A 27,936-nucleotide genomic window follows, 5' to 3' on the forward strand; every position below is an offset into this window, starting at 1 on the left:
ATATTAAGAACTATATACGTATAAGCCACTAACTTACAGTTGAATTGTGCATCGATAATCAATAGAATTATTCGGTTATTTCAAACTTACCTAAAAAAGAAATAAGAAAGGTATTAATTAGTAAAGTGGTCAAAAATGAAGTAAACTCTAACTAAAATACGTACTTAACACCTCCTAAACATGTACTATAAATCGTAACACAAAATATATAATATAAATAATGTGAATGTATAAAAGAAAGTAGACAAATGCATCTGCGCATGCGCCTAAGTGGATTGCATTTTGAAGCACTAATTACCATTGGCAGAGAATGGTACTAGTAGCCACGGAGCAATGGCAACTGGCGCATGCATACACGCACATATCTTTACACACACATACATATACCATATGTGTGCAAATGTATATAAGACTGCGAATGGAGCGACGTGCGCATACTGAGCTTTTGCATACAAAATGCGACTGGCATTGGCTGTCACTGAAATATTGCGGATAATTTGCATGCTCCAAACTCATAACGCATAAATGTGTATGTACATATGTATATTGGTTTGTTGGTATTTGTTAGCAAACACACGCGCAAATATGAGCAGGTAAATAATGAAGTTGGAAGCCAGAAACAAAAAACAAAAAACACCAAAAGCGAAATAAGAAAACGTGCAATTGCATTGAAGCAAAACATGATTGCAGACAAGTCAATGCCTTCCACTTTAAAGTGAAATGAATTTATGAACAAAGAGCAAAATGAAACTGTAAAAAACACTCGTAAATTGTGTTTAAAACGTAGTAATACGGCAAGCAATAACAACAATAAGCAGTGCACCATATCGCTAAATTGCAATTAACCGCGCGGTCAGGCCGCCATCGAATCAGTGCAGCGGCGCAATGGAGCAGCTGCAACTGCAAAGAGATCAGCGAGAAAACATTTCTCTCACAGCAGCCAACCAGCTAAGGCAAATCACTGCGTAACTACTTACAAGTAATCTCTGGAAAAAAAATAGTTTGTTGCGCTTTCTCGATTTTACAAACCGCGAATGAAGAAGCGACTTCAAAAGTGCTAATAGACAATATGTAGCTAGTATGTCTGTGTGTATATGGTATTAAAAATATTATATATGTATACCTTATACATTACAATATAGGGCGCTTCACTGCTTATGGTAACGGTAATGATGGTTAATTTGCATGATCGATGTTAATTAGTACGAAATATTTTCATTTTGCAATGTTAGTTAAGTTCTGGTCAACTTGAATAAGACTCCTTCTTTCGGTAAAGAAACTACAGGTGGGGTGGTCGCCAACCAGACATTGAGAAACCGCCCCCCAAGTGCTCGAATGCAAATTTTTACAAATGTTAATATCATTATTTATATATACATACATATGTATATAATTACCTAGATTTAATTAAATTAACCAACTTATTTATTTAAAAGCTATGATAATAAGCAATTTACACAATCGCGTCGAAGTAGTCGAAAAAATATTTGAAATGAGATGACTTAAAGGAGCGAAAAATTGTGCAACTGCAAAAAGTGAAATCAAATTTGATTTTAGCGATCATTTTGAGAATGAATTTTACAGGATGATGAAATACATCAAAACCCCCCAGACAGGTTTGGGACATTGTTTAAATTTGATATTAATAAAATAATCGAAATTATTGGATAATGTTATGCATTCGCAAAAACCACTAAAAAGCGGAAATGGCACGGTTTGAGGGCTATCTAACGGCTTTAAATACCCATACTCCTATTCTCCGTAATATAATTATTATGTAATGTGCAAATGTTTATCATTAAATTACCATAAAAATTAAACGTAAATGCTGCCAATCATGAATCATCTATATTAAATGCCACAAATGACGTCTGATAGCAGAGACCCCATTAGGAATGAAGGTTAAATAAATGGCTTTTTTATCTTTATTTGTATTCCACATTTGTTGACCTTTTACTTACTGCAACTACAATACAATTACATCTTGAATCTTTCTCCTATCATTTTAAAGAAATGCCTTTGAGCTGCTTTCTCATTGTCACAATGAACTTTGCGTTTTTGTTAACTTTGTTTTTGAAGCAGTTAGCACCAGTCTACTAATTGCTACCACAAATTGCCAACTAGTCCGCAATTACACACATAGTTGTCACACAAATTGGAGCGTTAACTTAGACGATTTCCCTTTCAACGTAATTTCTGGCGAAGTTTTTTTTTAGTTCTGGCCACCATTTAAGAAAGAAACAATAACGTCAATGTTTATTAACGAAGGTTCATAATGGGAAACACCACATTAGTAACAGTCAAATATGCGATCTGAGCAAATTTCATTTTTATTTTAGCTACGGGGAAATTTCTAATCTACTGAACCGATTTTAGTAGGATATATCTCAACTATGTTAAAAGCAAAAACCATTCAAAAAAAAGTTAGGAAGGGCTAAGTTCTGGTGGAATCGAACATTTTATAATCTCGCAATTTGAAAATATCATTTCATATTACAAAATGTTGCGAAACAATTCAATGTAATTAACCCAAATGAGGTGTATGTGTTGCCAGTCTCTCACCGAAGTGATAAGTCCACACAGAATCCGGAAAAATTATCCGATATTTGAAATAAAGATGTTTCATTTAACGATTTTCTCGGCAGCATTATCAACTAAATTTTTTGTTTCCTCAAAAATTTGAAAACACACAAAATTTCGTTAAGTCAACGTACAAAATGACAAAACCATTATTACTACTACTATCTATTGGGTTGACAGTGCGGTCCTAATCAAATTTTAGTGACGAACACGAGTGTATAATTTTATAACAATTACAAATTTTTACCAAATCATTTTAGCTGTTTAATTAAATTTTTCGATAACTGTAACAAACTGGTTTTAAAAACCTGTTTTACCCACGTTGACAATGGTCTGTAATTATTCTATGCAATTCGATAATTATGCCATCTAGCTGGTATCGTATTTTCCACACATAGTAAATTTATATGCATATGTAAATTTTTATATATGTATGTATATACACATGTTTTGCATAATATTATTTATTTTAAGACTTTTACATGTCGTTTTCTATTGCAGTTAGATTTCACTTCAGTGGTCATTTTCGGTTTCGATACTTTCGTGTAATACAAATATGGAGTATTATAGATTATATTAAGTATATACATATGTGTATGTACCGGGTTTTCCAACGATATGTTCTCTTCTTCTCAATCTTGCTCTTATTCAATTATATTATCAAGACAGTCGTTCTCCAATTGCAACTTTCCGTGAGCTTTTGCCATCTATGGTCGTAATAATCGTCCACCTGTGCTCGCTATTCGTGGAATTGTTGAATATTTCGGTCGTACAAGTGCCAATATGGTAAGACAAAGAACCGCTCGAAGTAATGAAAATGTTGTTGATGTTGCGGTTGCGGAAAATCTTCTTCTACAATGGTTCTACTATCTACTTTCATCTGAGTAGTGCGATAAATAAACAAACTGTCGATTCTGGAGCGAAGAAAATCCACAAATTGTTCATGAAAAGTTTGGAGCTTCGATTTTTCAAGAAATTGTGACATTTGACACCATTAGACTACTTCTTGTGGGGTTATTTGAAGTAATTGGCCTTTAGCAATAAACCAGGCTATTTTCAAGCTTTAGAAGTCAATTTTGAATGAAAAAAGTACTTGAAGAAGTCGTGGTAGTCATTTGAATGATATATTTGAATTTCCTTAAGGATTGGTGGTTCTTAAGAAATCATATCACTGTTAGATAGCGGTACACTTTCAATATCTTTTTTTGACAGATTGCGTGTGAGTCGTGATAAGCGGTCATGTTATTTTTGTTTAATATTTTTTGTCATTTCATCATGGAATGACTTACGCCCCCTGACAAATCGTTCAACTTTAATTATTGGATAATATTCGACGAATGCTGGACGTAATCTATTCGCGTCCAGCATGGAGTGAAGATTATATAGCAGCCGTTGCTGAGAGTGGAGAGTCGATTCGGCGCCGTTCACAGCAACTCGGACTGACATATGGAAAGACTTGGCGCATTTTACGCCGAGATCTTAAATTGAAAGCATACAAACTACAGCTTGTGCAAGAATTGAGGCCGCTCGACCTACTCAAGTGACATCACTTCGCAGTATGCGCTCTTGAAAAGTTCCAAGGAACCAACGAGCAAAATTATGGGTATGTAAACAAGCAAAATGATATTGATATCATCGGCCTCAACACCCGCGCCGTTAGTTCTGCTTTCTCCAGGCTGGACAAGGAAGCAAAAGAAATGGGTCTGGCAGTGAACGAGGGCAAGACGAAATATCTCCTGTCATCAAACAAACATTCGTCGCACTCGCGACTTGGCACTCACGTCACTGTTGACAGTCATAACTTTGAAGTTGTAGATAATTTCGTCTATCTTGGAACCAGCGTAAACACCACCAACAATGTCAGCCTAGAAATCCAACGCAGAATAACTCTTGCCAACAGGTGTTACTTCGGACTGAGTTGGCAATTGAGAAGCAAAGTCCTCTCTCGACAAACAAAAACCAAACTCTATAAGTCACTCATAATTCCCGTCCTGCTATATGGTGCAGATTCTTGGACGATGTCAACAACGGATGAGTCGACGTTGCGAGTTTTCGAGAGAAAAGTTCTGCGAAAGATTTATGGTCCTTTGCGCGTTAGCCACGGCGAATACCGCATTCGATGGAACGATGAGCTGTACGAGATATACGACGACATCGACATAGTTCAGCGAATTAAAAGACAGCGGCTACGCTGGCTAGGTCATGTTGTCTGAATGGACGAAAACACTCCAGCTCTGACCTGAATAGATTCAAGATCCACCATTACATCCAGAAAAACAACGGTTTGGTATGGTTTTGGGACCGGTGGAATCGGTTCATATTTCTACAAAAATGATGCCGGCGAAAACGTAACCGTCAATGGCGACCATTATCGCGCCATAATAACCGACTATTTAATGGCTAAAATTGACGCTCGTGATCTCGGCGACATTTGGGCCGATTGTTTGGCCACCAAGGTCGTGTGATATCACACCGTTTGACTTTTTCCTGTGGGGATATGTAAAATTTAAAGTCTTTGCGAACAATGCCGCTTCGATTCAGGCCTTGGAGCAAAACATGACGCATATCCATTCGCCAGTTACCAGTCGAAATGCTCGAACGGGTCGTGGACCATCTGAGACATAACAGCGGCCAACATTTGTAAGAGATAATCTTCAAAAAATAAATACCAAAAGGTGATAATAAACATTCCCCATTAAATTTGAAGTTGCTGAATTTTTTCTTTAAAAAGTATGGAACCTAAGAATGGACCACCCTTCAATTGATAAAGTTATGTTTGAATAGAAACATGTTTCAGAACTCAGAAATATTCTTGGCAGTATGAACCCATTTAACTGTGATAAATTGAAAGAGAGATAGATAAAATCTTATATTTCGAACTATTTTTTGGCGAGTCTGAACCAACGGTTTCATTATTGTATATTTTTTATGGGTTACTAAAGATGTGGGGAAATATAAAACTTACTACAATAATATATAAAAATATACTCTACATGAAATTTGAAATTTCTCTAATCGGTTGGCATTGACCTTGGGAAATTCACAATTGTACACACATGGTAATAATCCAAACGTACACAGGAAGTTATCAGCACACCTAATTGTCTCAGCGTGTAAATGTGCGGCAATTCAACAAAACTTCATCCTTATATACTCATCGGTTCACTTTAAGACAATAAAATATAAATATGTATGTATGTACATATGTATATACATACTGTACTTAAACGGGGGTCAATGTCACCCTAAACGGTTGACAGGCAATTGCTCACCAAAAGATGCGGTTTAATATCAAAGAGCAACGTTAAATTAGTGTGACTAAGAAAATAAATTAAAATATTTAATAAAAAAAAATAAGCTTCAGAATACAATAAACAATGGCCTGTTAACGACAAGGTCGTTTACACTTTCCGAACGACTATTTGCCTTATTTGGGGAATACTGAGAAAGGAAAATATCCAAAAACAAATTTGTATTTTTTTCGCATGTACCTAGCTTTACATTCATAGATATATCGACGGTATAAAGTTAAGCACCTAAATTATATAAACCAGAGAGGTTCATTGAACGAGGCTGAACTATCAGCGCAACAAAAACTAAAACAACGAGAGGACAAACCAATCCAGCAAAATAAAGCAAACACAATTGCTAAAAAATTAAGTGAGTAATCAATTTAGTTATTACAGTTATACACTGAGCAAAACCACACGTTGACAAATACAACAACTATGTACACACATGTATATTCGCAGCTGCCGACAGAATGTGCTCTCCATTATACATATTTCGTAATTTTTAGATCAGAATAGGGAAAAGATGGCGTGAGTAATTGAGCTTGCCAATGAGTACTGCCGTAAATGGCTGCAATTACAGAATTATTTGCAAAATAAACAGCTCCCTCTTTTTGCGCAAAAGAAATGTGGGTTAAACATCTCCAATTTTGCGAATTGTAAGCAGAAAACATTTCGCAAAAATGTTGCGAACCAAAAGGGGGGAAGTATTAAGTATTAATATGACTATACACACATGCATATGTATGTATACTTATTAAGACTCACAAAACATGGAACAAAAAATTGCATTATGAATAAAAATAAAAGCCCTTAAGAGCCATTTCGCTTTTTAAACTTAAAAATAACACTAATTAAACCCATGATTCCTCAATTCCTGAAAACAATTTGTTTTTCTCGTCATACGAAAAAGACTTGGTCTTAACTAAGCAGTCGAAAATGAAAATCTTCAACAAGCCCAAGATAATAAAAAAGGAGCGTACGAAAGGTTTGCTGACCGCGCCTTAAATCTCAAGTACACCTACGCAGTCTTCATAACTGTCACTGATTAAGAGCCGCAGTAAATTTTTTTATTGGTTATAACTTCTAATCCACACACACACTCATATGTTGAATTACAATACAAGTACACTTAAATTGCAAAGGCTCGCAATAAGACGCCTATGTGCATAATCATAAATGTATTCAAATATTACTTGAAAAATGCAACTTATTTATTTGATTGTAAAGACCACAGCACCAACGCGTTCGCATATTATCCTAAGGGAGCAAGTTCCAAGAAATACGTCTAATTGCCCAATCTCCTTAATCCAACTGATTTCTTTTCAGTTTAACACATTGTAACTCCTATATTTCCAGCTTTAATTTGACGGTCCTAAATATACCATACATATTCATTTAATCCTTGGGAAGATTTCCATATATTTTTTATGGCAAGACAAATTCACTTTACTTCGTAAAATTTTAAAATTTCATAATTGTTTGAAAATTTTCAGTTGTTCAAAAGCGTGAATGAGTAAGCGGCTTATAAGTGTAGTAATTACTTCGGACTTGAACCAGTTGGGATGTCCAAATATGGGACAGCACTCTTCCTCTCCTCCTACGATTTGCTTACTCTTGATTATCGAAACGTAGACCTGCACCTTTTCTGTTACTTCCTGAAAACTGAGACCGATCCGTCTGCGCATATACATACATATGTATGTATTCTTAATGAAAGCAGCCACCAAATTCAATATAAATTTATGTTAATCTACTAATCGCCAAATTTTCTAATTATTTTAGTTTAAATCGGTTCTTAAAGCAAAAACTGCTCACAGTTGGTTGAGAACAACTAACCAAATCGGGCTATTGAGACAGTAAACCGCTTTTGGAGGTCGTGAACACAAACACACAAATGATGGCAATTAATCTCATGAGAACTACAGTTGAAAATAGGGAAGTCAAATTACGAAATGGAATCAAAAACAATAGGCACACAAACAACAATGTGGAATACATATTCATTAATATAGATAAAATAAACAGAAATAGTTCGCATATATTTTTGAATTCCGATATTCATAAATATATGTAAGTGTCTGCAACAAAAACAATTGGCGTTTAGATGCGGCTCTTGCTTGCTCTCACAGTTAGCTCATTGACTATTGAAAGTGGTCGATAACAGTGCCCAAGAGCAAGCAAACAGTGTTCGCGTTAACGACTGCTCAGCAGAGCAGACAAGAATAAATATTATGTCAGCGAATTGGCTGCTACCCGAAAGTTGGCAGCAATCAGTATGCGGCAATGCCAAGTGTGCCTACGACTACCGGAATGAGCCATCTATCCGCAACCACGCACGCGCGGTCGTCGTAAGCACTCACTCCCGACGATTGGCTATGCTAACAACAGCACAACAAACATTGGCATGCGTAGTCGCAAGCAAACAGCTATAAAAACAGATCTTAAACTAAGCCAGACGGATAGCCATTCAATCAGTTGGCTCGTTGGCAAGCTGCACACTTAAGCTTATTTGGAAAATCAATCAGTCGGCAACACGTAGCCGCCAGGAAGCCGTGTGATGACAAATTGATAAATCGATGATTTACATATACAGTTATGCCACCCCGCAGGGAAATTCAAAGCATTATTTATCCAAATATATGCCCTCTTATGGTAATCTTTCCGAGGCCTTTCGCCATTTTAAATATTACAAGGAGAATTTTCGACATCAACATTGAGCTTTCTAAACTAACTTCAAAAAGCAATTTAATTGCAATTCTTGTAATTAAACACCCACACACGATTATTATACACACTTCAATTAATTACTTCATCGTTTGACTTCTGCAACATACAGAAAACTCGAAAATATTACAACTATTTTATCGTGTTTGCAGACAACTGCAACACATTGTTTATTCACCTCACCCATGATTCAATGAGAAACAAGAGCAATAACAGAAATGATACTCAATACTTACTTGCATTCGTTTGTCGTGGGCTCCAAAGTGTATTCAGGCGTCGATGGCTTACCAGAAAAATGCCGATGATCGTATCCGTTCATCATTGTGTACCCTGGCATTGGATTATTATTATTATCGTTAATGCTGGAGGGAGTTGCAGGTATATGAACTTTGGTGGGCTGTGAACACTTTGGCGCCCACGACGCTACCGCCACAAAAGTATCCGTTTTATTAGTGGGCTCGGGTGAGGTGTGCGCATAGTAATCGTCTTCGAAATCGGTTGAGAGCAATAGTTTTCCATTTTCTTTTTTTGTCGTTTTAGTTGCAGCACCAGAACTAGTGTAAAGATAGTCGTTGATTGAATGTGAAATTTTCGATTTCGTTGTACGTCGTGAGTGAGGCGAACCATGATCAGCACTCGAAGATGCAGCTGATGCAGCCGCCGCAGCCGCGGCATAGGCATGTAATCGTCCCGTTTCGCTTTCGAGTTTAGTGGCAAGGCTTGGGGACGGCAGCAGAGAATGTGAAATTTCTGTTTTGCCAATCCAAGTAGTTGTCGGTAAAATGGTTGTTGTTGTTGCTGCGGAGGAAGAGGAACTACTGTAGCAGTCTGCATTAACAATACTATTATGGTAATGATGGGTGCAGTCATTGTTGCATTGAGTTTGTGGTGGCATCACTTTCGAAAAGTCCACATACAATGGTTCATCACTTGCGGGTTTTCGTTGGAATTCGTCGTCCTCATCTAGAGCGCTTCCGTTGTGAGCGTGCTTCGAGTGACGTTCGATATCATCAAAATCACAAGCATGGGGGGTTGTTGGCGCACCAACGGAACTATAGAAACTGTAGTTGCTCGACGACTGTGAATAGGAACGGCGATATTTATGGCGATAGAACTCATCCTCAAAAGGTAGTCCTAGCGGGTATTTGTTGGAGAAAACCTTTTTAGTTTTAGGTGAACCGTGTGAACCACTCGAGCCTGAGCCAGAACCGGATCCAGTCGAACCGTTGCTACCAGTGCTGCCATTTTTTGAGGCAGTAGCCGCACTATTCGACTCTCCATTGAAGGGGACGTAATTCTTACGACGCTGACTTGCGGAAAGACTTTTGTTGACTTCACAATTCGTCACACCTCCAATGCGGCGATTATTCAACTTAGGTGAGGCCGAAACAGATGCGAGCTTCAGATCCTCTCTATATTTTTTCTTTGTCACAGCTTTTGGTGTGTTCGGAGGTAGAGGAGCTGGGTAGTTTTTCACAGATCGGGCGGGAACATTTTCCTTGTGCAATTTCTGCGCCGTACAATAGGCTCGCTTCTGAGACCCCGATCCTGATCCTAACCCGGTACCTGTCCCTGTCCCACCCGATGACCGTGTGCTGCTGTTATAAAATGTAGCACCTGTGTGTTTGGATTGCAATGTGTGATCATGTAGACCAGTGCAGCACTGCGTCGAGGGTTTACCTGTAGTTGCGCTTGCAGCTGCGCCTGTACAATTAGTAGAGTTTTTCTGTCGAAAGCTCATATTGCTATTGTGAAACCTTTCGAAGTTCGATGAGTTGCGCGCGGGAGGAGGCGGCGGTACAGGCTGATTGCGAGTACGCAGGCACTGTTTGTTAGAAAAAGACGGAGTGGTGCTAATGCCAAGGTTGGCATTATTGGCTAAAGGAGGAAGAGGGGCGCGCCCTTTGGTGTGTGTGTTGCCATTCGAGCAAGTCGTCTCGATGCGACGCACCAACTTAGGTGTGAGCGGTTTGATAGTACTGGTAGTAACGACACTGGTAAAACGTTTGTCTGTAGCATTATTATTGTTGCCGTTAGCAGTGTAAGTCTCATTAATATTGTTATTGTTGTGATAGCGCGTGCCGTAAAAACTGTTGCGAAAGGGTTGCTGGCGCCCCAAATTACTACTCTGATAATTATTGTTGCTCGTCAACAAGTGATTATCATTAATGTTGTTGTTGTTGTTGTGGTTATTATTATTAGTATTAGTATTAACGAAACTATTAGCTTGACTTGAATATATCGGCGTAGAACTATTGTGACCATATAACGGGCCATGGTTAGCATTACCATTACTATTGGTATTATGAGCGTGGCCGCTGCTACTGTTATTGGTGTTGCCTTGGAAAGTGTGTAAATTGCAACTGGCGCGAGTCGCTCGAAACGAACTATACGGCCTAGACGTAAATTGATGTCCTACCGGCATTTTTCTAGTTATTTTTGCGCCGAGGGTTTAATATACGCTAATTAGATATTCTTAATTTCTTAGTATGCACTTATGAAATGGGTGCACCAGGTCGACAAAGGGTACTTGCTGGTGGTCTGGTTTATCACATTTCAATTTGTCACTAATCAATAATTCTTAAAGTATTTAAAACGTACATTATATTAAAATCGCAGAATATGAAGATTCACAAAAAAACGCACATCACAAAATTGAAATAGAACTAGTTTTGCTAAGCGCTCATCAATCACTTTCCATTTACTTTGTATTCTCCTTCAAGCAGCTCAAATCACAGATTTTCACTTTTATATATATTATTACTTTTATTTATTGGGAAATCGGTTTTCTTCGGTAGTTGCATTTATGCAACGCTCGAGTACCTTTAGGTATTTAAGGTGTTCGCCTGTTTTAGCTTTATTTGAAACGCGTGTTACTCGTGTAGTTAGACGCTTGTAATACGTTTCCATCTGTATGAGTTGTCGTCGTTTGGTTTTTGGTTTAGTTATTAAATTGATGTGTTGTAACTTGCCTTCGAGTTAAACTTTATTTGCTATTTTAACTGAAACAAGCCAATATATCGCAGATACATTTATTAACGAAATATAACAAATATGGCTTCTTCCAATGTCGTATCTTCATTTTTGCTGCATCCGAAATCTAAATTAGCAATGAAAGCTGAAACTATGTCAGAGCGCAAACACGCAATCTGGTCTCAAGTGCCGCAATTTTGCAATTGAAATGTTCTCTGTGCCTCGAAAGACACGCATCGTGAGCCGAGTCGTGCCTTGCTATGCCGCGTGTTTGCTGCACATGTTTTCTTAATCCGCCAGAGCCAGTTCGGGCCACCAGCAGTCACAGTTGTTGGACTTCATGGTGACCGCATTTTCGCATTTTAGCGAAAAGGTCAGTGAGGAATAGTCGAACAATGAAAATAATAAATCGACATAATCCATTTGTTTGGGGGCAACCTCCCTCGACTTGTGAATGGAACTAACTTCGCACATTGTCATTTATAAAAACAATCGGAAACACATGACCTATGTATGTGACTTGGACTTGTCGCAAAGAAAGGCGGCTGAAGAGAGTTGAAAGCAAAAAAAAAAACAAGGCTTAGCAATACAAAAATTACTGTAAAGCATACGCATATACAGTAGGGTGCTTCAAAAAAAAATTTTGAATTTTTTTTTCAACTCTTACCCCCTCAAATGTTAGTGATTGACAAACAAAAAATTCTCCCTCAAGCCAGGCGCTGTAGCTTAACTCTAAGGTGTCGCTATTTTTTTTAGGTTCCCATACATTTAACATAGGAATTTTCGTTTTTTCATTCAAACTAAAATTTCACCAACTAATTTTCGCTTCTTAAAAATAACCATCACATATTCATATAGTCGGCTTTTCAACTTTAAAAATTCCCGTGGCAAAATTGTTATTCCCATAAACTATTTTTATTTTTATTGAAAAAATTCCAAATTTCAAATCACTAGGTTTAATCGTCTAATTGAGATATTCAAACTTTGTCGCAGAAATTTTTAAAGTTCGAAAAGCCAACTTTATGAAAAGTGAAAATAGCGAACACACATGAATATGTGCATAACTTGTATGAGTAAGTTTTGTCAAAAGCAAAGAAGCCAGCAGTTTATAAGTAGAACATACGCGTTAATTTAAAATAATAATACTGAATTATTCACACAATTAACGGACACGATTTCATAGGTCATGCTGCTCACTCATCATGTGTAAATGAATTCAAAGCAAATAAGCTACCACAAACAAGACCAATCTATAAGCAGCTTTGAACACTTCCACACTATGCCACCAAAGAAGAGATTGTGCGGCGCGTAAAGGGTGATTCGGCACTGAGTTCATTGTAATCATAAATCGGTAACAATTTAAACTGTATAACCCTCACTCAAACAATCCTGTTTACGAAAGACCGCCAGCCCGCTCGGAATGATGTCGACAAAAATTGTATGGGAACACGTTTGGAGTGGCAGAAGAAAGTAAAGTGGCGGACGCTGACGTGTCGACGAGTGGGTTCAGTAGTCCTACGCAATAGCACAGACAACAAAAAACAATCTACAAGACAATACATATCATTGAGACAACACCGCTTCGACAAGGATGTACTGCTCACAAAGTCCAGTTATGCGGTGCGGTGCAGTCAATCACCCGTCTACACTTGTTCAGCTAGTTTTCACTCTTGGCATCTTGCTGAGGCCTGCTCTTAGCTGAATGAGTTTTTGGATAAGGAAAACAAAGCATTCCTACGTGGCTCAGCTGCATTGCAAGACAAGCAGGCTGTAAAAAAAATATATAAAGTTGCATTGTCTTGTGCGCCTCAGCTAAACTGAATGGCCGCGCTCATGAAAATAACCACTTTGAAAAGAAAATCCAACCAATTTTGGTTTTAGGAACACATTAGACAATTGGTTGGCTATACAGAGTTCGAATTACAGTAATTACTTCTTCGGCAGCAACAAAAGATACGTGTATCTCGTGCATACTTGTTTCAAGTTGGCAGTCGTCTATCCTGCCGCTTAGCCCTACTAACTACATCTGACGAAAAATTTTTAAATAGTTCACTTTTAACGAAAACAACAAAAAAGAACGAATTGCAAATACCTCTATTATAATTAGGTTATTTTCCATTAAAATAATTCACTTCCTTAAGTTATTATTTTTTCTTACACGAAATTACTTTCGGAACCACTTTTGATTATTAACTGGAAGTACTTGGAATATTAGAGTGTAGGCGTAGCGTAAAAACTGTATTTTTTGCATATTTTTGTACTTACATACATATAACGAAGGCGAAAACTGTTGGTTTCTCGCCATGGGCTAGTGTAGAGACAATAGTTGATCCCCAATTATAGGGGATCGATCATATTGCAGAGTATCATACAAATTGTCCACTTTACCCAATCGTCTAGTCAATAGTAAGAACGAAGAAAAATGTTACAATTTTTAAGCGAACCAACCAGTTAATTACACTTCCTCATACATAGAGGTGCTGATAAACATGGAAGTGAGGCAATACTCAGACGACAACAAGTGAGAACAAAAACAATGTCTTAAAGCAAATAAACAGAGAATTAAGAAAGATATGTACACATACAGCTGATTCATGTGATATACACATACAAACATGAATATGTGTATGACGAGTTCGAAAATCAAAAGGGAATGAATATGGCACTCCACTTCTTATTATAGGTGAAGAATTAAAGCAAATATTAAAAAAATGCTCGTTGATAAGAAGAATCGGAGCAACAGATTTAGGCTGGCAGATGATTAACAAATACGGTTATGGCAACATCGAACACAATTTCTATATTGCTGGGCATTGGCATTGAGAAGTAAATAATTGGATGATTGCATGAATTATTTCTAGAAGTAAAACTTTACTGCGTTTCCACTTCTTTTTATTGTTATGGTATTATTATTTCATTTTAGCTTAATATTTTGCACATTTTCTTTACAATTCATTTGATTTTTGAGCACAGATATACACATAATTTGAGTACTATATATTACATTTTGTCAAATATGCACAAAAAAATATGGATGGGTGGAAATGCAAAAGTTCCAAATATAAGTAATCACTGGCAAGTCCGAAATATGTAGATCTAATTTGTTTTCAAATAATGTAAATTTTGCACCATTTTTTTTTAATAATTACAAACACAAAGGCCCGCACGTTTCTTCCGTTTCACACAAATGAGCACCTCCAACTGCTTTAAAGTAATCGCATCGACTGAACTGTTTACACAATAGGTCGTTTGAAGCAAGAGTCTGATCGTCAACCGCATGCGGCGAATAAGTCGACACAACATCAAAAGCAAAGTAAGAGATCACAGTACGAAAAGCACACACAAATGCTATATCAAAAGTGTCAATGGTCTCAGAGAAGCATTCAGGCTTCCTACTTCCAGATTTCAAACCAGATATGAGTACAGCAAACCAACGAAGAAGTTTGTATGAATTGTATCAGTCAGAAAGGCGAAAAACCAACGCTGACTCACCAAACTACCTGAGAAACACGTGAGCATAAAGAAAAATTACGGCGAATTGGAAATCTCGCTAAAGAAATGCAATTTATAAAGAACTCATTGCTTGCAAGGCGTTTCAACCAACATTTGAAAGCAAATTCGCACAACACAAACGCAGTTTCTGGCTGATTTCTTAAAGACCCATACAAAAACTCGTGGAACAATTATTTACCACGAACAGCTCTCTCATATTTTAGTGTTTAAATGAAACAGCTAAGGAGAGCAATTGCGATCACTCACGTCACACAGCAGATATGGAACTACGAATGCAATTTTATTTCCATTTCGAATAACAGTTAATGCAGTAAAACGGAAGATACACAACCTACGCATATGTTCAGGCATACCACATACATATGTTTGTATATATGTATGTACGTGAACAAAACTGGATGATCATACATATACATATGTACATATACATAAGTATGTGCAAATGTTCGTCGATTTGTTGGATTTGTTGTGTCCACTTTCTATTTATGATAGGGTGGAGTACAGCTACTTTATTAAAAAGCTTTTAACCATAAAATAAGAATAAGTCTAAGAATACCTCATTATCGCCCGATATGGCGGTGGCATTCAGATGAGATATTATTTCTTTTCGAATTCAGGAAATATCCTCTTAGTATGAAACTACCATGCAGTGCCCTAACAAACTAGTCAGGAAGTAGAAGAATCAATCTTAATCAATTACAAATCGCTCTAATAATGAGTTAATTTATTTAAACAGTCTGTAAGTACGAACTCGCTTTTTGCCAATTTTGAGAATGATTTAAATCCAGTTTGTTTCTGACCGAACAATGCAAATTGCTACCTCTCATGACAACAAAAAGTAAACAATGCACCTGGAAAAGACACTTGGACGACTAGTTGGGCTTATGGTTTACACTAGATGAAAGTCTTTCATGACTTGTTGATTGCATTCAACCTGGCAGATGAGATATGTTTGCAACAAACCCAGCCTTGAGTCATATTCCTTGGACCATTCATGCATTCGTGCCGAAATATAAGTTTCAGGCGATTTTTTAAGTTATTCAATGTTGACATAATCTCATAAGTGATGGAGCACTCTATAATTTTCAGATAGATAAGATTATTAAAAGATGCTTTTAAGGCAACTATGTACCTTTGAGTCAACATTGTTTTTATGCTTACCTACAGTTAACATATTTTGATATTGTTTAAAAGATGGGTACTTACCTAGAAAGAAAGGAAAAATAAATAATTAATATGATAATCTTTAACGAACTGATTTATGACAGTTATTTCGATTAATGCTATAAATTAATTTAATACTCCCATACGGTCCCTCCATCAATTCATTGAATTCAATAGATTATTATACTGCAATTGTAATCGCAGTGAACATTCTTCTTCTCTTTTAAACAAACATACACATCGATAAAGAAATGTGGAGAAAACGAGAAAACTGGAGCACTTAAAAAATAATAAAAAAGAACCTCAAGCTTCCTCCTCAATTCGCATGTGAGAACACACCAAATTCCATAAAGTTTTGCTTAATTAAATTTTAAACCTTATTTAAAAAGCTCATTCCACGCATTTTAAAATGGGTATAATATTTATGTCAATGACAGCAGCGGTCATTCCATCACTTGCCTCAGGCCATCACCATTCCACAAACGTGGAGTGGACTTTTTTGGAAATATGCACACACGTGTATATATTTTTTTTGGTGCCACAAGATATTAATATGCATGAGTAGTGTAAATGCCAGGAAAGGATGCATTCCATTAAAACAATGTATCAGATGGCTAAAAATTACCACTGTTAACAGAAATAGATTTTAATAGATTCGTAAAGGTTTTCAGGAAATATTCCCCTGTTTAATGATATTAACAAAAAATTATATGGGTTAGCTTGTGAGATAGTTTCGTGCAAATGTGTAAAAAAGTGGGAGCTTCATAAAAACTTACACAAAACAGTTGAAGTGAAGTTTGAGAACTTCAACCGAAACGGGTTGAGTTGATATCGAATTACAAAACTTCAACCAAAATCCAGTTGAGTTGAATCCCTAATAGAGAATGGTATAAGGTGTTTGCAGTAAGTAGTAGTAAGCAGTGCCATACTACCCTACAACTAACCCAATGTAAATTTTTATTGATTACAGTTTAGTTACAAAACGGTTGACAACTTAATGTAGTACAATTGAGTTTTTTTCATGAATTATATTATGCAGGAACAAGTGTCAGGTTGCACAAAATACCACAAAACCCCTAACAGACAGGAAAGCCTATGACAGCAGGGAAATAAATAAAACACGGAGGTAAATTGTGACGTTAGCAAAACGGCGGATAAAGCAATCGAATGCAATCTATTTGATTAAGATATGAAAATAATGAAATAATGTCAACCGCACATTTCCAATGTCAAGGGGCTCAGCGTTAAAATGTCAATAACAAAGGGATGCAGCGAAAAGAACTAACAACATTGCGGTTAAAAATGTCATTTTTCAAAACATTAGTACAAATTTATTGTATTAATATTGATTTCTTTGGTGCTAGAATAAAGTAATACACAATCTCTCATTAAATACAAACGCGACACAACGCGACCAATTTTAAACGACCAGAAAAGATAGAACACAGTATCTGTAAGATTCGATTCATCATTTATATACCCGCTATCTTGTCGCAAAATGCAATGTGTATGCAAAAGCAAAAACAAAGTTATGGAATTGAATTTGATATGGCAGGGTATACGAATATCTCATTAATGTGGTATAACATTATAAACCATTTTTACCATTATGATGGATTCATATGACAACTTACTCCCAAGAATAAAAATACAGAAATTACTTTTTTACAAAAGGACTTCAAATCAATGTTAGCTTTTTAAAGAAAACGTTAAGCTAGAAATAAAGAAGTTACTAAAATGTTTTTGTCGCAGAAAGATGAATTTCTCCAAAAATAAGAGCAACGGCATTGCTCAAGAAAGATACTAGAACAGGGTTACAATGCATCGATACTATAGCTAGTAACTAGTTATTCTCTTGAGTTTTGCTAATGTTTTCTTTTATTTCCTTAGGGGTAAGACTGTATTAGAGAGGTCACTAAACAACTATTAAAACTAAATATCTCACAGCTTTGACTACAAAAATACTATTCAAACAATAAGTACTTATTTGCACAAAGAGAAATGTTTGCATATGTACATATGTAGTTATGGAAAAAACAGAATTATTTTAAAGGGAAAGCATTTCAAGTCCCCAATAGACTCTAATCAAAGGAAAAACCAACATATCTCCTGGGTAAATTGAAACCTCTCCAAATTATGGAGATATACAGTTTCATAGCTGCGAAGTATGTATGTGAAAGTACTTATGCAGAAAAGGTGTTTGTATATAACGCAAGAAAGAATAACAATAACTACCTAAGTGGCGTCACTGCGTAAACATGCGGTCAATGCCTCTAGCCAAGCCGAATTTATTTCAAATCGCCAGAATGCAAAGAACTCACTGCGAGTCATTTATAACAGTTTATTTAACCCGAAACTAGAGGTTTATATTATTTCAATATTGACAGTTCGTTATGGCTTAATGCTGGATACTGGACAAAAAAACATGTAATAAAAAGCCAAAAGACTTCGCGAACAAATGTAGAACGAACAACATTCTCCGCTGTGGTAGGGAAAGACTTTAGGCTTTTTGACTGAACCACATTTTATTTTATTTCTACATCGGGCCATCAAATATGTATTTTATCATTGTTTCTGGTAATTGGTAGTCGATTGGACAATTTTTGTTTGCAACCACACTTATGTTAAACACAACATATAGTAACAATGGAGTTGAAGGTCTTGTGATTTCATTTTCTTTTTGCAACTGACCTTGGTTTCACTCTATCTTCAAGTCAGAGTGCTACAGAAGCGCCCACACCATCTCTCAGCAATACAATACTCGCAACACTTCATATATAATCACAAATTCGACTGAGCATTTCGTTAGAAATTATATCAATAAAAAAATAATAACAACAATGACATTAACATTTTCAAATTGGTAGAAAAAAAAAAACAGTTACTCGACACAAAATATGGGAGAGCTCTTGGAATATATACGGAGTAGAAATTAAAAAATGGATTTGAAAGTGGTGAGTGAAAAGGCCAGGAATTTTATATATTTAAATTTTAGTATACTAAAACGAGCAATGATCATTTACTATCCATTGGAACAGAGTCTTTTTCGCTGTGACAAACATTCGCCAAACGTTTTTGAAAAGTTAAACTTAATCCGCGTACAACACTGTACGCAAGGTTTCATCGAAGGTGGATCCATTAATAAATTCTCCAATTAAACACGTAAATTACTCAAATATGATTTGCGACTGCCGGAAACCCACCGGAGCCACGCTTATTAATGATGTCATATATATTTACATACGTACATATACATATTTATGCAATTGATCGGTTCTCGCAATTCAGCGACATCCAACGCATACGAAAAAACGCAGTAAAAAGAAACAATTTCTTTCCTTTGTTTGCAGCGAATTTAATTACACTTTGCCTTTTGCACATTTAAGTAACTGAAGCGTGGGCATAGCTGTTTTTAGTTTGATTAATTCCAACAGAACCTTAAACACAGCCAGGATTGCTACTCAAGCCGAAATGGACATTAATTCCACTTTTATATTTCCTTCTTATTCCTTAATGCCAACAATATTTGATATTCAATTTGAAATGTTGCTGAAATATGTATGAATATACAGTATTGACCAAAACTAAAGCACCACCAGTACGTTTTGGTTGCTATATTTCTTAAAACAAAGAAATCAGAAATAAAAACGTTTTTTCATATATTATCTATTCGATACGATATAGTATAATAAAGAACATAACTGTTATTATTTTTATACCACTATAACATAGTATATGTAGCTGTCATACAAACTGAACGATCGGAATCAAGTTCTTGTATGGAAAACTTTCACATTTGACAATGTATCTTCACAAAAGTTGGCACAGGCTTATCGGCTTAGTATAGCATATAGCTGCCATACAAACTGAACGATCAGAATCTAGTGCTGGTATGGAAAACTTTTGCATTTGACAAGATATATTCACGAAATTTGGTATAGATTATTTTCTAAGGCAACAATGTAATCTCCGAAGAAATTGTTCAGATCGGCTCACTATAGCATATAGCTGCCGTACAAACCGAACGATCGGAATCAAGGGTATTGAAAACTTTCGCATTTGACGTGGTATCTTCACGAAATTTAACATGGATTACTGATTAAGGTAACATAATCTCCGAAAAAATTGTTCAGATCGGATTACTATTGCATATAGCTTCCATACAAACTGGACACATAGTTACTAAAAGAAATGCACCTGAGAAGGGTATATTACATAGCTAAGTTGCAGCCGAAGTTAACGTTTTTTCTTGTTTCTTTTTAAATTTAAAAGATTCCTGCTAGTCATAAATTTAATGGACAAAACTACAAATTGTACACAGCATTGTCAAAACTGAAGTCCCCATCTAGTGCGTTTTTACATATTCTTATTTTATTATGATATAACAACATACTTGAAATTACTTCTTCTAATTTTAAAAGATTCACATAGAATGGTTCATAGGTTCCAGGTCCCATTATCCCCCCATATTGATATTATTTGTTATTATGGACAACCACAGAATATGTATTAGGTATTGATTTGCCAAACAAAACTATTTTTGCCAATGTCTACTTATTCTAAAGCTTTTCCTATTATTTTTTTGTTGATAATGTACAAAAGAGTGACTTGCCCTTAATTTGCGATCCGATATTTTGTTTTCTAGACCGTTCAATCAAACATACATTAGCATTTATTTAATATGTTGAAACGTTTTGTCTATTTAGAAATTTTGTGAAAAATTCGAGAGCTTCCCGCCAACCTCTTTCCCAATAACAAATACAATAAATTTCATAAATATTTGATGTACACAATTTAGATGTGACTTACACTAGTTCACGAAAACGGTATTTAAAATTAAAATTTGAAATATCATTGCTTTGAAAAGTAAAGTTTCTATAATACCCTTCACACGTGCATTTCTTATAGCACAAAAGGTTATACAAAAATCTTGAAATTGATCGAGCAGTTTGTTGGACAGCTATATGCTATAGTGGTCCGATATTGGTTGTGAAAAATTAGCAGCTTCTTGTGCTATTCGAAGATAATGGCTACTTTGACGAATGTAACGGACGAAGTGAGTTTCTAGATATAGATCACCGGCGGAACCCCCTGTTTAATTATTCTTCATTTAGAGTTTGTATCTCAAAAAATACTGATGATTGCCGACCGCTTAGCTTAGATGCGGTGTTTTGCGTTTATTTAGACAAGTCCAGAATTACTAATTTCTATTGCTTTAAACACAAATACTTTTCAACTGTGAAAAGTAATAGGAACTTTTACCATGTTTATGCCTCATTTCTACTCGGTTATATTCTACAAGGGTAAATTCAACCCACTTGCATAAACACTTTTTCACCGCGAGTTAAATGGTCTACTCGGATGGAATATACACATTTTCTTTATTTCTTTTCTGTTAATTCAGATGCATAAACGAATTTAAGAGTTGAACGTCAAGTTAGATGATTTAAGAAACTAATTCAAACAGGGCTCCCTGTTTCGCGTAAACCCTCACGATAATGGTTCTTAAAGAAAATGACGAAATAAATATCTACATCTGTACCTGCATGAAGTACACGAATCAAACCGTTTGTCTGCAAATCACTGACGAAGAACAAATTTGAATCAGTAGCAATCAGCTTACATGTGATTTGTTTGTGAATCATACTCATATTTGTATGATTGAAACGTTCGACAGTGTTCGGGTTGTATATAATATTCAATACACTGATTTACTCGTGTACTTGCTGGGCCTATCTTTTACTCGATGATGATTGGCGAAAAAGATTGTTGGTGTTGCTTCAAATCAGTTTGATCAGCTCAGTTGATTTGATTGTCTTTTCGGCACGAGTTGATCTCTCATAATCGTACTTGTTGCAGCTCTGTGATACTTATGTACATATTTAGGGATAAAATTACCAACATACTTGTAGAAAATTCAAAAAATAGGCTTTTTCTTTATAACATTACACATTTAAATTAGGACTAATAATTAAAAATTCAATGTGCATAAACCTATTTGTAGCGATTCGTACCCGTACTGCTTGAATAGCTTTCTCCAAACCTTATTGGTAATCCTTGCGATTGAATAAATGATACCTTTGGCTTATGTAATATAAAGGCAAAGATTTCACTATTGCCCCACCAGCAATCTGTAAGTACGTTTACCCTGGATAGGTCAGAACAAGGAGCGGTTGGGACAGTTAGGGCCTTTTGTTAATAATAAGTATTCAGTGTAATAAAAATAAAATTACGTTGGTAAAATCCTCATCAATGAGTTTCCTTAACTGCACTCTTATTCTATTAACAACTAATCTAACAAGTAAGAAAGAGCTAAGTTCGGGCGTAGCCAAAGATTTTATAAATGTGGGAAATATTTTCAGATGTTGGCAAAAGTTTACATTACAAAGTGTTGGGTAAGAATTGAAAATGCATTTTTCGACGAAAACGTACGTTCACAATATTATTTTGTATTGGTACAATAATTTTTGATAATTTATTAATTTAGATTATAGGTCCTATTTTAACTTAGTTTCATTATTATTTTTTACTTTGTGTGGACGAATTTATTAACATCTTAAATATTTCAAATGATAGGTATGTGTTCATATACTTATGTGATATAAACACAGCTAAAGGGACTAAATTTAACATGTTGAGCATATGGGGAAAAGTCAAACAGAGAATTGGAGTTCATTATATTACGGATATATTATTTACAATGAGATCTAGCTACATTCACTTTTAGTGCAAAATCATATTATGTTTATGAAAACATGTCCCCTTAACACAAATTAAAATATCACACATATGGACCGACCGACTTTACACCGGTCTTCTATTTTTGTATATACATATGTACATTTAATTTTTTCATAGGGGATAAATGATGACCTCTGAATATCAGAAGTTCGAACATATTTATATTATATGTATAGGAAATAGAAGTATTATCCATATTCTACCCATTTTTGACACAATTTTCGATATACAGCTGTGTTCACGAAAATAGTAGTGCCAGTGACTACTAACTATTAAACAGTCAAATCACATGATAAGAACAATATTCGATCAAAAAGTTATAAAAAACCTAATTTTTAATTAATGTATGTTATATTTACGGTTTTATCTACCAAAAAATTTTTTTAGTTTACATACAGTTATTAAATTAAAATAAAATTGAAAAATTATGCTGTTCAAGAAAATAGTAGTGGCTATTAAAAAAGGCGAAAAATCTAAGAATATGAAAGAAACAGTAAATATTTCATATTTAAGATGTTTCCTAAGTTCTAATATTTTGTTGTAAATCCGTTATTGTTTATAACGGCTAGGCATCGACGTAGGATGGAATCAATAAGCTCCCTACAACGCTTCACAGAGACTTGAGCCCATACCTCCTTAAACACTTGCCATAGCTCTGTGCTTCTTGATGGTTTTGCTGTTGCTACGCAACTTTTGACATCGCCCCATAAGTTTTCGATCGGGTTTAGGTCCGGAAATTGTGCTGGCCATGGTATCACGTAGATGTTTTCAGATGCAAACCACTGATTAGCTAGTTTACTCGTATGTTTAGGATCATTATCCTGCTGAAATGTCCATTTTAAGGACATTTTCCAACTAGCATACGGTAGCATTACATCTTTCAATGTATTAATGCACACTACTTGGTCAATAATGCCAGTGATCAAAGAGATTGGACCATCGCATACTTTACTGTCTTTGTGGTGTACCTTGGGTGGTATTCTGTGTTTGGGAGACAACGAACACACTGCCTGGAGCCTATACCACCAAACAAAACAATTTTGATCTCATCCCTAAATACAATATTGTGACACTTTTCGGCGGGCCGATACATATGGTCTTTCGAAACATTTTATTCTTCGTCAAAAGGGGTACTTTTCTCGGAATCCTTGCATGTAAATTAGCTTCTATTAGCCTTCGGTTAACTGTGACAGCACTGACCATTAGATTCAATTCATTTTTAACTATTTTTGACAACGCCGACGGCTTCGCTTTGCTGTATCGCAAAACTCATCGGTCCTCTAGAAATGAAGTCTTGCGCTTACCACCACGAGTTTTCGACTTAATAGTATGATGTATAGCATTAAATATCATCGGAGCAGTGCAACCAATCATTTCTTCGATTTCTTTATATGTCTTGCCTTCATTAAGGCAACTTAACTATTAACTCTCGCTTTTGATTGACCAATGCTTTTTTTCAACCGACTAAATAAGAAATAAAGAGCGATTTCAATAAATTTATATCACACAATTACTATACTATTTTAATACACTTACTGATGTCAGTTAAAATTAAAAAAAAAAAAAAAAAAAAAGTTTTCAACTATTCCCGTCAAGCACTACTATTTTAATGAACAAGAGACTTTTGGTGCAAATATTGAAATATACCATAAAGAAAGCAACGTAAAATAAAAATAACGGCATTTTGGTGTTTTTCTGTTAACAATATTCTGTTCTACGAAAGTATTGTAGAAATATTCAATTTGCAAGATAGAACATGTCAGAAATAAGATTAGAGTGTTATGTGCTGTCGCACTACTATTTTCGTGAACACAACTGTACATATGTATGTATATAACTCTATATTTACCCCTATCACTTTTCGGCGTTACAAACAAACGCTGCATGAAAATGCTATATTCTGCTCTAACAATTTGCGAGACTATAAAAATCATTAGAAAGCACTCTTTTTGAAGGTTATTCTTAAAAGTTTATATTATTTAGAAATATGGTAAAAACTAAATATATCGTGGGTCAACCAATTTCTACCTAGCGTATATGACTACAAATGTATAGTTATGATTTATTGAAACAAAAACTTACGATGAGTCCTTTGAGACACGTGAACTAACGTCCGACTCATGGTGACGTTTTTTGGCATCCGAACGTGTATATCTGGCACGTGGCCTATAAAAATAATATTATAAAATATTTAAAAATTAAAGCAACTATATATTTATAAATCAAGAATTGCTTACGGTGAGGAGGCGTCATTTGGCAGAGGCGACGCCTCTTCAGAGTCCACTCTTCTGCGCTTATCTCTATGACCACCCGAAGAACGATCGTTGGAATGATGACGTCTACGTGTCCTAGGCATCTACAATATATTTGAATACATTCAAAATTCCGAAACACAGATAAATAATAAAAAAAAAAACAACTCAAGAGAAGACGGTTTCAGCGATTAAGCTTATTTAATAAGAAAATTATATATTTTATAATGATCATTATATGATTTTGAATGATCAGCTTATATGGAACCCACAACATGGAATGTGCTCAGTGATTGGAGAGTTACCTTGGGCTTGGGTTTTCGAATAAAAACAAACATATGCTATATTGGTTGTTGTTGTTGTTTTAACGGAAATCTAATCCCCGTTGGGATGGTAAATGTCATTTGTGTTGTCGTCGATGTCATCTAACGGTAGGCCCAAGAAACGTGCTGTTTCGACGGGGTCGGACCAAAGGGAGATATCACTGCCAGATCAGAGATGTTGCGTGTTTACAGACAGACGGACGGAGAGACAGACAAATATTCCCAAATCGACTAACTCGTCACGCTGACGATTTCTATATAAACTTTAGAGATTCTTGGAGGTTTGCTTCGAAAATAGAAACCCAGAATTAAACGTCTAAAACTCTATAAAATTTATATTTGTATAAACTTCTTGGTTGCTAACTTCGAAGCAAACTTATCATATTCTGTTGAACATATAGTTAAAAATGCACTAAAATAAATAGCTTCCAAATAATTATTGGCTTAAGGTTGGTCTGTATCAATTTCCTAGGTGAATTTTGAAAAAAGTAGTATTTCTAAACATCAAGTTAACAAAAAGAAAATTTTTGCTTTAATAATTCGAAATTTCTGAATTGTTAAATTTCTACAAAACACTACTAATGTGAAGAGGAAACAATGAAAATTGTTGATAAGGAAAAAAGTGTATGTATAAGAGTGCATACTTTTATTATGCATTAAACCAATTCTTATTCACATTTGAGAAGGCAGAACAACAAATAAACTACGTTTCCAAATGATCCAACAATATATCTTCTAGAGAACGCTAATAAAAACACTTCATTTCTTAAATTTTGCACAAATTGTACAACCTATATTCTACTTTTAGAACTTTATTATTTGCCCAAGACTTTTTTGTGGCAGCATTCTCTAATATTCATAATAATTTCAAAATTACTCCACCTCCTCGTATTGAAATTACCTCTTCGCTTTCAGTTTCTTTTGATTGGTTCTCCTACCTAATTTTTCACAATTTTCTATCTAAGCAAAAAAAAATCTCAAAACTTGTTTTAGCAAGCAGCACTCGAGATTGATTTTTTTTATAACTAGCGTATGTCTGTATCCGCGCCGACAATACCAGTGAAAATATGCAAAAAATTTTTGTGCAAATCGTGCAAGATTATGGTATTTTATGCAAGCATATATAATAAATAATATAAAGAAACACAAACTTCACGACTAGTAAAGTTATCCAACCACGAAATCAAACTTTAGTTTAATATTAAAATCTCACGTATTCCCAATACTAATAAATCCAAACACACTATGCATTGAGACTCAGATTGACATTTCTAATGGCTGTCAAATGTGAACAATGTGACATTCGACAATAATGATTATAACAGCAGAGGGCACTATTGCTAAATATTCACCACATTCACCACCGTAAAAACAAGACACGCAATTTAAAACATTCATTAGGAAAATTTAATGTTTCCAAATAGTGTTCCTAATTCAATACCTATGTTATTCTTAAAATATTTAATATGGCTTTGCAGACATAAGCAAAATCATTTCGAAAATACCTTCGTTTACAGAGCAAAATTTTCGTGGTGAATAATTTTGTTAATAAACTTTGCGCGCTTTTCGTTAACTAAAGCAATGAGAAACCCAGCATTTGTTAGCAGATACACATTTCAAAAAATATACTACAATGTAATTATAAACTATTCAAGAGGAATCATGTTTCGCTCACTTCAATACCTTAATCCGAACACTTTTAATTAACATGAGGAAAGATATAATACTCACCTCAGATGCTATTATCTGCGAAGATGGATATGTGAGCGCTAAAAACGGCGAAGCAGGTAGATATAATCTATTCCAAAGCGTATTCACCAGATTTGTAATGCGCTTCCAAGTTTTAATGGCCGGCTCCTGTATACGCATAAACATCGACCTAATGTTGTGCAATTTTTCCTTAAACTGCAACGCCAGTCGCCGTAATTTCGCAAAATGGTATAGCGAGAATGCTTTATTATAATCCCAATTACTTTATTCAAGTTTTAGACGTTTTCAGTCCTTTACTCCTTTCCGTTTTTTTTTATTTATTTTCTTTTTTTTGTCAATGCTAATTTTTGTCTCTTTGCACTTTATCTACTTGTTCGCGTCTAAATGCAAACGTCAATCACGTTCAAAGATTGCAGTTTTTTCACTCACGCAAGCACGGTGAATATGATTGAACACATAATGACGCTACGGTTACAAATTCACCATGAAAAGTATTTTGCAGTTATGCTTTTCAACCACTTTTAACATATAAAATAAAATTGTTTTTATATTGCTTCCAAGTAATTATTATATTTAAGTACCTGTTTTGAATAATTGGATTAAGAGCATGCATTTTTTATTCTAAACCAATTACATTACAACTGTTTTTGTAACCAACGTTTA

At 35.3% G+C, this 27,936-nt stretch overlaps 2 protein-coding genes across 4 annotated transcripts in view; both read right to left on the reverse strand.

Moving 5' to 3' along the window:
* The window catches only part of LOC126756014 (probable serine/threonine-protein kinase DDB_G0282963), a 65,115-nt gene extending 50,317 nt beyond the window's left edge, over positions 1 to 14,798 (reverse strand). Inside the window, exons 1-2 of one of the 3 annotated variants that reach the window (XM_050468831.1) lie at positions 14,720 to 14,798; positions 8,834 to 11,697 (exon numbers count right to left, since the gene is read on the reverse strand). In XM_050468831.1, coding sequence (XP_050324788.1) covers positions 8,834 to 11,022 — 2,189 coding nt within the window. In that variant the 5' untranslated portion in view covers positions 11,023 to 11,697; positions 14,720 to 14,798. The other 2 variants (XM_050468839.1, XM_050468849.1) reach the window with 2 other exon arrangements.
* On the reverse strand, positions 1 to 27,806 carry LOC126756183 (uncharacterized). The gene is made up of 4 exons (XM_050469046.1): positions 27,295 to 27,806; positions 25,226 to 25,344; positions 25,071 to 25,154; positions 1 to 90 (listed from the first exon to the last, which is right to left on the reverse strand). The coding sequence occupies exons 1-4, from the start codon at positions 27,436 to 27,438 to the stop codon at positions 87 to 89; spliced, it is 351 nt and encodes a 116-aa protein (XP_050325003.1). The 5' UTR covers positions 27,439 to 27,806; the 3' UTR covers positions 1 to 86.
* Between the last annotated feature and the right edge of the window lie 130 nt (positions 27,807 to 27,936).

This window comes from Bactrocera neohumeralis, chromosome 2, assembly GCF_024586455.1.
Source record: "Bactrocera neohumeralis isolate Rockhampton chromosome 2, APGP_CSIRO_Bneo_wtdbg2-racon-allhic-juicebox.fasta_v2, whole genome shotgun sequence".
Classification (NCBI taxonomy): domain Eukaryota; kingdom Metazoa; phylum Arthropoda; class Insecta; order Diptera; family Tephritidae; genus Bactrocera; species Bactrocera neohumeralis.

Bases quoted from the DNA above. Each gene is read 5' to 3' on its own strand.
- LOC126756183 (XM_050469046.1), bottom strand. From the start codon at position 27,438: ATGTTTATGCGTATACAGGAGCCGGCCATTAAAACTTGGAAGCGCATT. The intron at 25,345-27,294 runs GTGAGTATTATA...AATATATTGTAG, and splicing joins CGCAGATAATAGCATCTGAG to ATGCCTAGGACACGTAGACG. The intron at 25,155-25,225 runs GTAAGCAATTCT...TTATTTTTATAG, and splicing joins CCAAATGACGCCTCCTCACC to GCCACGTGCCAGATATACAC.